This window comes from Callorhinchus milii, unplaced genomic scaffold (genome assembly GCF_018977255.1).
Source record: "Callorhinchus milii isolate IMCB2004 unplaced genomic scaffold, IMCB_Cmil_1.0 Scaffold4, whole genome shotgun sequence".
NCBI lineage: Eukaryota > Metazoa > Chordata > Chondrichthyes > Chimaeriformes > Callorhinchidae > Callorhinchus > Callorhinchus milii.
The window spans coordinates 33,797,047-33,810,673 of record NW_024704745.1 but is presented as its reverse complement, the minus strand read 5'-3'; the positions used below and the strand labels follow the sequence as shown (position 1 = coordinate 33,810,673).

At 39.6% G+C, this 13,627-nt stretch overlaps 1 protein-coding gene across 10 annotated transcripts in view; it reads left to right on the top strand.

Moving 5' to 3' along the window:
- The window catches only part of mycbp2 (MYC binding protein 2), a 121,334-nt gene extending 111,245 nt beyond the window's left edge, over positions 1 to 10,089 (top strand). For 8 of the 10 annotated variants that reach the window (XM_042334238.1, XM_042334237.1, XM_042334236.1 and 5 more), the window contains 12 exons: positions 645 to 741; positions 1,030 to 1,149; positions 1,262 to 1,363; positions 1,565 to 1,693; positions 2,258 to 2,390; positions 3,277 to 3,398; positions 4,490 to 4,678; positions 5,470 to 5,577; positions 5,676 to 5,885; positions 7,282 to 7,389; positions 7,513 to 7,678; positions 8,876 to 10,089. In XM_042334238.1, the coding sequence (XP_042190172.1) occupies positions 645 to 741; positions 1,030 to 1,149; positions 1,262 to 1,363; positions 1,565 to 1,693; positions 2,258 to 2,390; positions 3,277 to 3,398; positions 4,490 to 4,678; positions 5,470 to 5,577; positions 5,676 to 5,885; positions 7,282 to 7,389; positions 7,513 to 7,678; positions 8,876 to 8,991 (1,600 nt within the window). In that variant the 3' untranslated portion in view covers positions 8,992 to 10,089. The remainder of the gene's footprint in view (positions 1 to 644; positions 742 to 1,029; positions 1,150 to 1,261; positions 1,364 to 1,564; positions 1,694 to 2,257; positions 2,391 to 3,276; positions 3,399 to 4,489; positions 4,679 to 5,469; positions 5,578 to 5,675; positions 5,886 to 7,281; positions 7,390 to 7,512; positions 7,679 to 8,875) is intronic. The other 2 variants (XM_042334239.1, XM_007890762.2) reach the window with 1 other exon arrangement.
- Positions 10,090 to 13,627: the final 3,538 nt, after the last annotated feature.

The following is a 13,627-nucleotide window of genomic DNA, read 5'->3' as shown; positions in this document are numbered from 1 at the left end:
TCAGAAGAGCTACAAAATGGTGTAGATTTTTTTCAAGAATGTCTGTGATATAACTTCATATGCATCCTGTCTAATGGAAGAAAAGTTACTCTGGTGGCTGCAACCAATAAATATGCAGATAGAAATGATTGGAGTTTATGGAACAAAAGGTAGATGAAGCCTTACCCTTCTGTTACACATTGTGCTTGTGCATTGTAATTTAGAAGCCTTGTAGAATAATCAAGGGTAACCTTGTATGCTCTTGACAAAAGAACTGTGATGAGGAATGGCACTGCATCAAATGAAAGTAGTCCAAGGTTGTTAGAAGGGATCTGCACAAGTACAGTGGGTTGAATTGGAAAAATCTTAAAATGAGCAGACTGTGACTGCTGTATCAATGCTGGTTTAATTGTCAAACAACGAATATGGAGAAAAAAAAACATAATTTTTAAATAATGTATTATTTCAGTATATAAATAAGGATTATTTCAGTTTTAGTGAGTAATCTGCTTCTCACTCTTTTTTCCAAAGCTGAATACGTATTATTCCACTGTTGTGATGACTGTGAAGGATTTAAAGTAACTTGTTTGTATTGATTCTTAACTATTTTTGAACGTCAGTGAAATGTTAAAGAAGGGCTGTCTTAATGATTTATCTATTCACAGCTCTATTCGCCGAGGTGAAAGTCACTGGTGGATGAAAGGTTCCACACCCCCGCAAATTTCAGAAATAATCATTAAACTAATAAAGGACATGGCAGCAGTAAGTAACTATGATCTACCAATATTGCATATTTAAAAGAAATGCCTACAATGAGCAGCATTATCCATGTAATAACATAGTTGTTATAACATAACATAATAACATAGTTAAATATGATAAACATGATACTGGGAAAGTAACTACTGGATATACATTTGTGACTTGATAAACTGTTTTTGTTATACTCTATTCCCAAATCACAATTAGCTTCCTGAGAGTCTTTCCATCATTTCATATCAGGGTAACTTGCAAAATGTAATTTTATATGTTTTGAAACGTTTTTTATAGGGACACTTATCGGAAGCCTGGTCTCGTGTCACAAAGAATGCTATTGCCGAAACAATTATTGCCCTAACAAAAATGGAAGAAGAATACAGAGTACCTGTCCATTGTATTGCAACAACCAGGGTAATAAGTTATACTCCATTTTGTTTTAAACTAACTAATCATTTAACAAAAGTATTTAGGAGTGCTTTAATAAAATCCTAAGTCTCATCTAGTTCTACGTTTTCTTCCTCAGTTATGGCTAGCACTAGCTTCACTGTGTGTCCTGGACCAAGACCATGTTGATAGACTTTCCTCTGGGAGATGGATGGGGAAGGATGGCCAGCAAAAGCAAATGGTAAGGAATTATCATTGTTACTGTAGAAATTTGGTAGGACACTATAATAAGAATCTTAACGAGATTAGCTTGAAACCTGTTCTGTAACATGGTCATACACGATCTATCAGAACTATGAGAAAATTGTACCCTAGTTAAAGAACTTCACCTCTAATTTGTCAATTGACACATTACAAACAGAATTTGAATTTTTTTTATTAGCCAATGTGCGACAACCACGATGACGGTGAAACCCCAGCTATCATCCACTGCAATGTGTGTGGGAATCTCTGCACAGACTGTGACCGGTTCCTCCATCTTCACAGGAGGACAAGATCACATCAAAGACAGGTGGGGTTCAAAAGTTAACAGAGAATGTATATTCATAGCGTTAGTTATGCTCTAGAGAAGCTTTTGAAGTAATATTTTATATTTGGTAGAAAGCTAGAATATTTCAGAATATGGCGATCTGAAATATCCCTGAACTGCAGCAATATATTTGCACATTTGTACAAATGTCTATTGTTACTATGTGTCCATTGTTAAATTGTGACAAGTTGGCAAATATTGTCACAGATTCTTGTAAAATATTTTAGAGCAAGTGGGCAGCAGTGTTGAAATAATTAGTACTAATTAGCAAAATACATAATAAGAATTGATGTGAATATATTTATTGTATATTAATATATCCAACACCCAGTTTGGGTGCAAACTGTCTAGCATCTTGGGACGTCCTTCCGATGTGAAAGGTGCCATTTAAATGTAATTTGTTGTTGTTTATGACAATTATTGCTCTAAGGGGGCTAATTGCCCCAGTCTAAATAGTTCCCACAGAAGCTTTCTAAATATGACTGGCTGTCTGTTTCAACAGCCCATTTGAAAATCTTTTATTGAATTTCTTCTTGAAAATGGCAGGTATTTAAGGAAGAGGAGGAAGCAATTAAAGTGGATCTTCATGAAGGGTGTGGAAGAACCAAGCTTTTCTGGCTTATGGCACTAGCGGATTCAAAAACCATGAAGGCAATGGTAGAGTTCAGAGAACACACAGGTGAGACTTTGAAACCTGAAAAATGTCTTTTAAACAGCTTGAAACATTTTAGCTAATTTAGTAATGCCCTTCTCAATGTCACAATCTGAAACTGATGGAGGATATGTAGAAAATGGATTTTGAGGAGGAACCTTATTCAAGATGCTGTTCCCAAGAGCTATGCTGTCTAGTAGCACCTCCAATCTGATAAATAATCCTTGCATTTGATTATAGCGCTTTTCATGTCTTCTAGACGTCTCAAAGCGCTTCACAGAATAGGAGAATAGGGGACCTCTGGGGATATTCTGCCCGCCTTCCTTTCTGGACTTTATGTTATCTTCTTGAAGCATTCTCCTACACCATTCACATTTAAAACGTCTCAATAATGTGATAAGGTGCTATGTTAAATGCAAGGATTATTACTTTTACAATGTATGTTTTTCTCATTGCCTGAAGGAATCTGTGGATGTCCTAGACCTGTTAGACCAGGATGCAAATGGTCAGAATCTGGATTAAATTGGGAGGGTGGGTTGGTACTTGCAGATTTACTGTGCTCTCAGCAGGAGTGAGATAAGCAAACTGTACCAAGTAAGTTAGGGCTGATTGTAAGTCTAAGCTTGAAGTAACATATAATGAGATATGTGAAACCTGCCTCTATCCATGTTGGAATTCTATGGACAGAAAAAAATGGTAGTGGGAGTAGTGACAATCGTTTAAATTTAAAGGGGCCGCATTCTTATTAGTCAATATCCAAAATGCATGAGGGGATTATATTGCTTTCAACGATGAAGAAAGACTATATGTATGGAGAGTAATTAATATTTTTTAAAGGTATGAATGGGCAAAAGAAAAAAAGCTATGCTGTTGCAATGTATTTTTATAAAAAATCCAATTCAATGTACAGTAGCTTATTTTCCATTTGCAGGCAAGCCTGCTTCAAGCAGCTCTGAAGCATGTCGCTTCTGCAGATCAAGAAATGGAACTGAGTTGTCTGCAGTGGGCAGTGTCTGCTCTGACGTAGACTGCCAGGTGTGTTAAAACATACAATCATAGAATTTCTCAGCATAGGAGGAAGCTATTCAGCCGACCGTTCTTGTGCCACTTTCCTGCCTTTTCACCTATGGCTTTTTTATTTTATTTTCCAGATGTTTGTCTTAATTCCATTTTAAAAGTATTGTGGATTCTACACCAACTACCCATTTCCATACTCTAATAATCCTAATCATTTGTAAAAAAAAATGTAATAACACAATTTCTTTTGTCCTTTTTTGTATAATTGAGGCATTTTGAATTTTTTTTAATATTTCATTCTATTTCCATCATCTGCTTGACCTCACCTCTGGTCCTAAAATAGCCAGTGTTAATCCTAGGCCACTAACTCAGAGAATACGACTGGAGCAGGTTGCCAGGAACAGTGATTGAGACCAAGACTTTAAAAAGCAGCTTGATGCTATGATGGGAGGAGGGAGGTTGAGTGTTCTGGCAGTATGAGATTGGATGGGCTGTAGGGCCTTCTTCATCCAAACCAATCTTGTGTGATATGTACCTCGTCACATGAGGGTAGAAGATAATCATCCAGGCTCTTTCCTCTGAAGTCCCCCTCTCAGTCTGTGTGATTATACAGTTCCACTTATATTGTCAGTGCTCTTGTACCTCGTCCATATGAATGATGTGCTGGTGAATCGAGTGAGTAAATGGTGGCACATTGATATCAGAGTTGAGTTTAATTATTTTCTTATCTGACTTCCATACCTGCAATTGTCATTAGAGGGCATTCAAGAGCAAGAACCCTGTCTTATTTCCTCCTTTCTTCAATTTCTCTTAGTCCACAGAAATTAAGACTAATTGCAATGCTCAGGCCCACCATAACTGACACAATGTAACTTTCCACTGACCAGGGATTAAATCTAAATTGATCTTAATCTGTATGTAATATTTTTCCATCTGGGCTTTCATGGAATTCCTTAATGGAATCTGAAACAATCTGATCTCAAATACATAGGAATCAAACAACATAGTGTTGATGCATGATATTATTTATATACCTTGTTTAATGTTCAGTTTTGCTAATTAATGTTTGTCTCTGTGGCACTGAATTTATCTTTTTAATTGAAATAAAGGAGTATTCTAAAACCGCCTGCAGTAGAACTCATTGCTGTGGTCATCCGTGCGGTGGAGTTAAAGGCGAGGATCACTGTTTACCTTGCTTACATGGCTGTGACAAGAATGCAACATGTCTTAAGCAAGATGCTGATGATATGTGCATGATCTGCTTTACTGAGGCACTTTCAGCAGCTCCTGCTGTCCAGGTAACTGAGCTCCTTTACAGGATAAATGTGTATATTTGGTTCATGTTAGTCGGGAGTTCAATGATCTAAGGAATTTAGTGAACTTAAAAGGAAGACGGTACACTGATATGTTTTAAAAAGTTTTTTATGAATTATTTTAACTAATGTGGTCAAATTTGCCCATTTTTCTTTTTAAAATGTTTCTTTAAAAATACATTTGATTGTGTGGCTATCACATTTGATTCAATTAAGACTACCATTTCTGAAGCAATTCCAGTTTCATTTTCTATTCACCTATTGTCTGACTCGTGTAACCTTGTGACATATTTTATATCTTCACATTCTACTTCGACATATGGCATAGGGTCACTCTCACAGGCTTGACTGTAACTAACCAAGGGGCGGAGCTCCAGGAATCATTGGAGTGGAGTCATGGTACATTGCCTATAAGAGTATTAAAATCACATTTTAGAAATCTTCATCGGTTTCTATATATACTTTTTCATTTGGGTGTATTGATACAAGCAGAAACCCATTACCATATTTGAGTGTCCAAGACGATCTAAGAGTTCTACGTATGCATGCCACCTATATATGGATAGTTCCCTTCCTCTGGAATGGAATGTGCACTCTCTCCCTTGCTTACCTAATTTTGAAAAGTATTAGGAACAAGGTGGCAGGAGCTATGGCTATAAAATATTCATGTAATCCTTACTCAATCACCTATTTTACTGGATGTTTTAAGAATCTGACTAATTACATTTCCTAAAGTAATGATGACTGATCCATGTGTCTCTTTTCTCTCCTCAAAGTTGGACTGTAGTCATGTTTTCCATCTACATTGCTGTAGACGAGTTCTGGAAAATCAGTGGCTTGGTCCAAGAATAACTTTTGGATTTATGTCATGTCCCATATGCAAGGTGAGCAGCTTCAAATTATTGTTTAAGACACTCTTGATTGATTCATTTATTAGTTAATTTATTGCCATGTTTACATGCAATATTTTCTCTGTTTTCAGAACAAAATAAATCATCCAGTATTAAAAGACCTACTTGATCCTATTAAAGAACTGTATGAAGATGTCAGGAGAAAAGCTCTTATGAGGTTAGAATATGAAGGATTACACAAGAGTGAAGCCATCACTACGCCAGGAGTCCGCTTTTACAATGACCCTACTGGTTTTGCAATGAACAGATATGCTTACTATGTCTGCTACAAATGTAAAAAGGTAGGCATAATAAATAAAATAAATTATATTGAATTCACAGATTTTGGCACTTTTAGCAGTAATTGAAGTTCAGCACCAGAATGAATGAACTTCTGATTTTGCTCGGCTGAGATTTGAATCAATGGAGTGGAGTCCTGTAGCTCAGTGGTCAGAGCACTCGCCTCACAAGCGAGTGACCTGGGTTTGATTCCCGGTAGGGTGAAACGTTGGGCAAGTTTCCTTACTCCACGCGCCTCTGTTTACCTAGCAGTGAGTAGGAACCCAGTTGTTAGTCAATTGGCATATCGTTTTTCTGGGAGTAATAATTCCTTCAAAAATAATAAATTGGTCACTCAATCCACGAATGTTTGTGGGTCACTGCTGTGTGGCTGCTGCATTTCGCCCACAAAATATACAGTCAATTCACTTTACAGTATATTCTGTGAAGCATTGTGAAATGTCTCAAATATGCAATAAGGCGCTATATCAAATGCAAGGGTTATATTATAATCGTGACAAACCTGTTTGTGTTAATACTGTTAGAACAGGAAATAATATGACAAACATATCCAAATTTAGGACTTCACACAATCCGTTAGGTGTCCTACATTATTCTAAACTAGTACATTTCTCTATTGTGAGCGAGGTATAATTGACACACTGTGAACTTTTAGTTTTATTTAAATTAGTAATATTTAGTATATAGTGATTGGGAATCACATATGGCATGTTTGCCATGAAAAGTTGACATTTAGTGATAACCTTTTGCTCCTTTACTTGTAAATTGTAATAGAAATTGCATTGTGGGGTAGGAGCAGAAAAAGAAATCACGAAGTGAAACTGATGCTGCCCTTATCATTTTGGTCAGGTGATCTTTTACACCATTATATTGCAGCCTCATTCCAAACTCCACTCCTAATTAGTTGTGGCTCATTGGGGGCAGTAGCTGTCTTTATTTTTGAGGAGGAATTGTATCACTGGTTTAAATCTTTTATACCTAAGGCAAAGTTCTATTTTAAATTTCCAAAAGTTTGTCAACTCTGTTTTTTTGCTTGTTTAGGCAAGACTGCAGAAACTATCTCATCAGTATGAACAGAATGGGAAAAACAAATCTTAAAGAATTTCAGTCAACGTTCTGCACCTGTAGCTTGTAAATACAACCTATAAACACTGAGGTTTCATGAAATTCTACAAGTGAAACTGTCATCCTCAAAATTAGCTATCTTTTGAATAGGGTGGGGAGGGGACACATTTTATATCTTGAGTATATTGCTTAGAGTATCTTTAGATTCTTAAAAAATCACTTGCTTAAATGACTTTCTCTAATATTGATCATGTAAAAATGATTTGTGATCCCAGACGTTTTATTTGCGCCATTGCAGTTGAACAGAATCTATTCTTGTTTATCATCTTTCAGGCTTATTTTGGAGGTGAAGCACGATGTGATGCTGAAGCAGGCCAGGGTGATCAGTATGACCCTAGGGAATTGATCTGTGGTGCCTGCTCAGATATCTCTCGAGCACAGGTATTCAATTAACTCTGTTGAACCATTTACTATAAAAAACTTGTTGGATGTATTTGATCACAATTAGATTGTTTTGAAAGTGCATTCACATGAACTTCATAATATTTAAATTTTCCTCAACAGATGTGCCCCAAGCATGGTACAGACTTCCTGGAGTATAAGTGCCGGTACTGTTGCTCTGTAGCAGTGTTCTTTTGCTTTGGAACAACACACTTCTGTAATGCTTGCCATGACGACTTTCAGAGAATGACGAGTATCCCTAAAGAAGAACTCCCCCATTGTCCCGCAGGTAGGACTTCTTTCCAATTCCTGCACTGAGTTGGTTTAAGACATCATGAACTATTTTCTGTGAAAGTGAAACAGCTCCTTTATCTCATGCCATGCACACATATCTCTTGTCAGTTTCTTCCCCTCTTGTCATGAAGGAGTTTTGATTCTTATTTTTCCAAGTGTGTGCTCACCCTCTGGTAACTCGCCCAAGTGGACATTTTTAGCAGTGAGTGTCACCCAACTTGTGATCAAACCTGGAACCTCCAGCTTGTATGTCTCAGCTACTCACTGAATAAAGCTGCTGAACCATCTGAGGAACTAACTAAAAGATAAATCAATGTATATACTCTCATGTTCTCCACAAACAGCATACAGCACTTATATATTAGCGCCCTCCACACAGGGTAGAGTCTCAGAGCACTTAACAGTGGTGGAGTCTGACTCTGAGCCCGGGGAGGGGTGAGGTGGCCGTAACCACGGTCAAAGAGGAAGGTTTTCAGGCGGAACTTGAAAGAGTGGAGAGAGGGGGCAAGGTGGAGGGATTGAGGGAGAGGGTTCCAGAATTTTGGGGGGTATTGGCTGAAAGCACGACCTCCAGTGGTGGGGCGGATGGTGCGAGGGACTAGCAGGAGGCCGGTGCCAGTCGAGCGGAGGTGCCAGGTTATGAATTGAGGAGTGAAGAGGGTGGATAGGTACGGAGGTGCCAGGGAGTGAATGGAACAGTGCTTATAATGAACACCCTTCATTATAAGCACTGTCTTGCTTATGAGGTGAATAAGTAATGGATCCTAAAAATCAGTGATGTTAAAGCATGAAAATCCTGTTCGGTGGCATATTGCAAGAGTGTACAACCCAACAATCTTACACTATAATGCAAGGCTGACAAAATCCCATTAACATCAGTTGTTATAAACCTGGAAAAGTACCAATTGAGCAGAGAAGTACTTCGTGAGAGCTGCTGGCCAGTTTATGCACAGTACACACTAGTGATATTACCAGTCATGTTGCAAACCTGAAAGTGCTGAGAGTTCTTTAGCATCTTCACTTATAAGGCTGGTTGGAATTTTCTAGACACATTCTTCGTCTCTTTGTAGGGTTCTCCGGTGTGTGTGTGTGAGTATATGTATATATATATATATGTATGCAGATAGGTTCATTCCTAAAATGTTTATTAATATATTGTATGATTCAGAAATGTATTTCATCTGTTCTACAGGACCAAAAGGAAAACAGCTGGAGGGAACAGAGTGTCCTCTTCATGTTGTGCACCCAGCCACTGGTGAAGAATTTGCTTTGGGTTGTGGTGTATGCAGAAATGCTCACACATTCTAAACACTCGGCAGAGAAGGAACTACTTCAGACCTTTCACCCTCAGTTTCTGAACTGAAGACAGAAAATTGGGGTGGCTCACTGTATCATTTGAGTGAAAGAACAACTTTGTGCACAAAAATGAACTGTTTTTTGTGTACGTAATTCTTGCTGTAAATGATTCAAGTTTTCCAAAAGGCTTTAAACTTGTGAAGTGTTTGCATGCTGCCGTTATAGTCCTCGGCTGTGAAGCATCATACCTACATGGTACCAAATAGAAGGCAACGCTTTTTTCAAAAGCACTAAGGATTTGTGGACAAGGGCAGTAATGACAGCTTCCAAATGACACATTTGAAAAATTGATATATGTACACTGACTACTTTTTTGGTAACCCTGTACAGTACTCTTGGAATTGTAATGACGTCACGGGTGGAAAGTATGTTCTGGTTCATTTGATAGACTGTTGAGGATGTGTTAGGGCTTGTAGTGTATGAATATCATAATGTATATATGGTATCAATGTTAGGTGTATTACAAAGTTGCTACATTACACTGCGGTTTTCATTCAAACTTCTAGGGTTACGTTTGAGCCTGAAATTTTAATGAAGTGCAATACTGGGTGTGCCTCCTATTTTGCAGCTGTAAACATATGGAATGTATATGTCAATAAAACCGCTGTACATTTTTATACAGTGAAAATCTGTTGTGTGAATGGGAACTCATTCAGTCACATAACCTATATCTGAACCTCGAGAAGCATGTGGGACATATTTAGGGTTTTTATTAAAAAAATGAACAGTTATTAATCTAACAAGAGTACACTGTACTGATACTGTGCTCATTTCTATGATGCCAGTGCAAATAATTCCCAACAGTTGCCTTGGATGTCTCAAGGGCGCTGTCGCTCCTGTTGTACACAACAGCCTTTATAACTCAAAACATCATCCATCTTTGCGACAGAAAGGCAGGCTTAGTCTGTCCGTGCTATAATTCATTTTAAGATTGTTTCTGTTCATGTTGCGATGGTTGGAATTACCATGTATTCTGTAAATGAAATACAAATCGTAAAGGTGGGACTTCTTTGCTTAGCCTATTAAAGTACTAAACTAGTGCATTGTCAATTCTGTTATCTTTACGCACCTTACATTGTTGTAATTAAAGTGGGTATCACTCTTAATAAAATCAGACCCAGTGAGGCATTATATTCATTCTTGAAAAGGAAATGTCACAGAACCTTTTAAAGCATAGGTACTGTGCAACATTGTTTACCACAGAAAAATTTACTTCTGTTTCTCACCAGTCACCCAATTTTCATAAAGACCTCACCATCTCTTTCCAAGGTGTAGATGCGTATTGTCTAACCGATGCAGACTGCCTAAATATTAAATGAAAATTCCTTAAGAGCTGTTATTTCGATTACAATTTGGCCAGTAGCTTTTGAATTCGATTTTTTTCTCAACTGGGACTGTTTATGTATTTGATGTCAAAATATTTACAATACTTTGTAAAATGCAATCAAATGATCCCCAGGAAAGAACTGTAAACAATAATGGGCCTACATAAACAGCAAGATCTATTAATGTCTGAAAAATATAATTGCTCAAGGGGGTAACCCTAAAATTCCTTAAGTTCTAATTTTGCTTCTTTTAAAACTCCACAAATATGGAGCTGAAACTTTTACACATGATGTATACTTCACAATAAAATCCCGTGAAGTGCTTTGAGACATTTCAATGTCCTGATAATGCACTACACCAAATGTAAGGTTTGTTATTCATAAAAAAAATGTAAGGAGTACGCTTTGAAACCAACAACTTGAATTTATATAGCAACCTTCACACGGGGCAACGTCTGAGCACAACACCAATCCGGGGGAGGAGAAGGTGACCGTAAGAACGGTCAAAGAGGAAGGTCATCAGTCGTGATCTAAAAGATGGGATGGAGGGGGCAAGGTGGAGGGCAGAGTAAACAACATGTTGAAAAATGACATTAGAAAGATACTAACTACTTGTAATTAACTATAATTCACAATAATCATGATTTTATTGTTAAATATTGTAGCATTTTTATTTTTTGAAAGATTCTTTTGGTTAGTTGATCTGTTTTGATTGATGAAGCTGCATCAGTATTGAATTGTGTGCACAGCCTCAATTTTACTTCAAACCCGCAGGTGCAGGTTGCATGCATGGGCAAGGGTAGCTTACAGCTAATGGAGCCACCACTCAGTTGTGGGAAAACTATTCAAATTAGTAATATTTTAACTTTAATTTCACCTGAATATAATTTCTCAAGTGAATGGAGAATAGGTTACAATGAGGTTAAAGATACTGTAATATTGTTAATTGTAGCAAAATGACATTTGTATAGCACCTTTCATGTCAGGAGTACATCCCAAGATGCTGGACGGTTAGAGATCTGATCTGAACCCAAGCCGGTGGTTGGGATCAGGGAGAGTGGCCGAAGGCGCGGTCGAAGAGGAGGGTGTTGAGACGTGCCTTGGAAGGATGCAAAAGGAATGTGGGATGGCGTTCTCAAGGTTGAGGGCAGAGAGGGTACAACAACAACAAGATTGAATTTATAGAGCACCTTTCACGTCGGGAGGACGTCCCAAGGCGCTGGACAGTTGGGTCGGGACCCGAGCAGGGGGGAAATGGTCAGGGTGAGGGAAGGGAGGGAGCGAGGAGGGGGTAGAGAGTCGAGAGGGGAGCTGAAGGCACGGCTGAAGAGAAAGGTCTTGAGACCGGCCTTGAAGGAGGAAAGAGAGGAAGCAAGGCGAAGGCACTGGGGGATGGAGTTCCAGAGCCTAGGGGCTGAGAGGCTGAAGGCACGACTGCTGCTGGTGGGGCAGCCGCAGCCTGCTGAGCAGAGGGAATGGACAGGTTGATGTGGGGTTGGCAGGTCACGGAGGTAGGAAGGAGCAAGGGTGTAGAGGGCCTTGGAATGCAAGTACCAGGATTTTGAATATCTTCTGGGGGATGGGGAGCCGGGCAAGGGTGGGGGTGATGGGGTCACGGAGCCTGGTGTGGTAGAGGACACGAGCTGCTGTGTTCTGGATAGTCTGTAGCTTGTGGAGGGAACAGTTGGGATGGCCGACAAGCAGGGAGTTGGCGATGTGGAGCCTAGATGTGATGAATGCGTGGATGTACTTCATATGCATGATGTACCAATTTTATACCCATATCAAAATGCTCTGATGGATTGAGGTCCACCAAATGTCATACACGACTACCACATGATATTGAGGTATGATTGTGTACAGTTAATGCACAAGTAGAGTAACCAACATCGTAAAGGCACCTGTAACAGTGGTTTGCAAGTCTTGTTGTGTCCGACCATTTCTCAAACTCTAAACAGCTCTTTATCTGGTTAAAACAGAAGTCGCTGGGAACACTCAGCAGGTCAGGCAGCATCTATGGAGAAAGGAAAGTGAACCAATGTTTCGGTTCCACTACCCTTCGTTAAAACTGGGGCATGTTGGGAGGGAGAGGCTTTTAAGGGCTAACAGAGAGGGAGAGGTAGGGCAGGAAGACAAAAGAGAAAATGGGGCAGAGTACAGGGGATGATGGGTTAAAGAGGTATTAATGATGCACATTAAAGGGGGGGGGGTGGGGGCTGCAACAAAACGGAGAAAGAGATGTTAATAATGCAAAACAAAGGGAAGGAAAATTGTAGCAAAACAGGTAGATCAGAGAGGGAAAAGGTGTATCTGGGACCCGTGATGATGAAGTATTGATCGCAGAAGAGGGGGAGGGGGAAGGTGAGCTCTTATGGTCTGAAATTGTTGAAGTCAATATTGAGGCCAGAGGACTGTATGATCCCTAGCAGATAAATGAAGTGCTGGTCCTCGAGCTAGCTCAGTGGTTCATTGGAACATCGTCGGAGACTGTGGATGGAGAGGTCAGAGTGCGAGTGGGAGGAAGAGTTGAAGTGGCCTAAACCAGAAGCCCAAGGTTGTGCTTGCGGACAGAACAGAGGTGTTCAGCAAATCGGTCACCCAATCTGCGCTTGTTCTCCCCAATGGTATGAGACAGTGGAGGTGAAAGGGTAGGTATTGCATCATCTGCTGGCATGGGAAGGTGCCAGGGGGAGAAGAGCAATGGTTGGTGGTGATGGAGGAATGAACCAGGGAGTCACGGAGGGAACGGTCCCTTCGGAATGCTGAGAGGGGAGGGGAAGATATGTTTGGTGGTTGGATCACACTGGAGGTGCCGGAAATGGCGGAGAATTATTTGTTGGATGTTTTCCTCAACCGAGGATTCCTATCCACTGCAGTAGGCAAGGCCTTTGACCGTATCCGCCCTATTTCCCACACCTCTGCCCTCAATATTTCAAATATTCAATCTCAACAATGTGATAAGGTGCTGTATCAAAGAATTATTATTACTTACTCGTTTCTTTCTAACTTTCTCCCTTTCTCGGACTTTCTTTCTCTGACATTTGCCCTTACTGTTTTACCCTTCACTGACTCAAGAGTTTCTTTTACTTTCTCTCTTGAACCATCATTCAATGGGAAGGGACGTGTGCCCGAGCTGGAGAACGAAAGATGGTGGCAATGCTCTCATACATTTTATGCTGAGATGCGTTGCTCAATGGGAAGCTCGCAGGGCAACCTTCTACCTACCATCCACCTAATGAGGCCTCAAACCCACACTTGTCGGA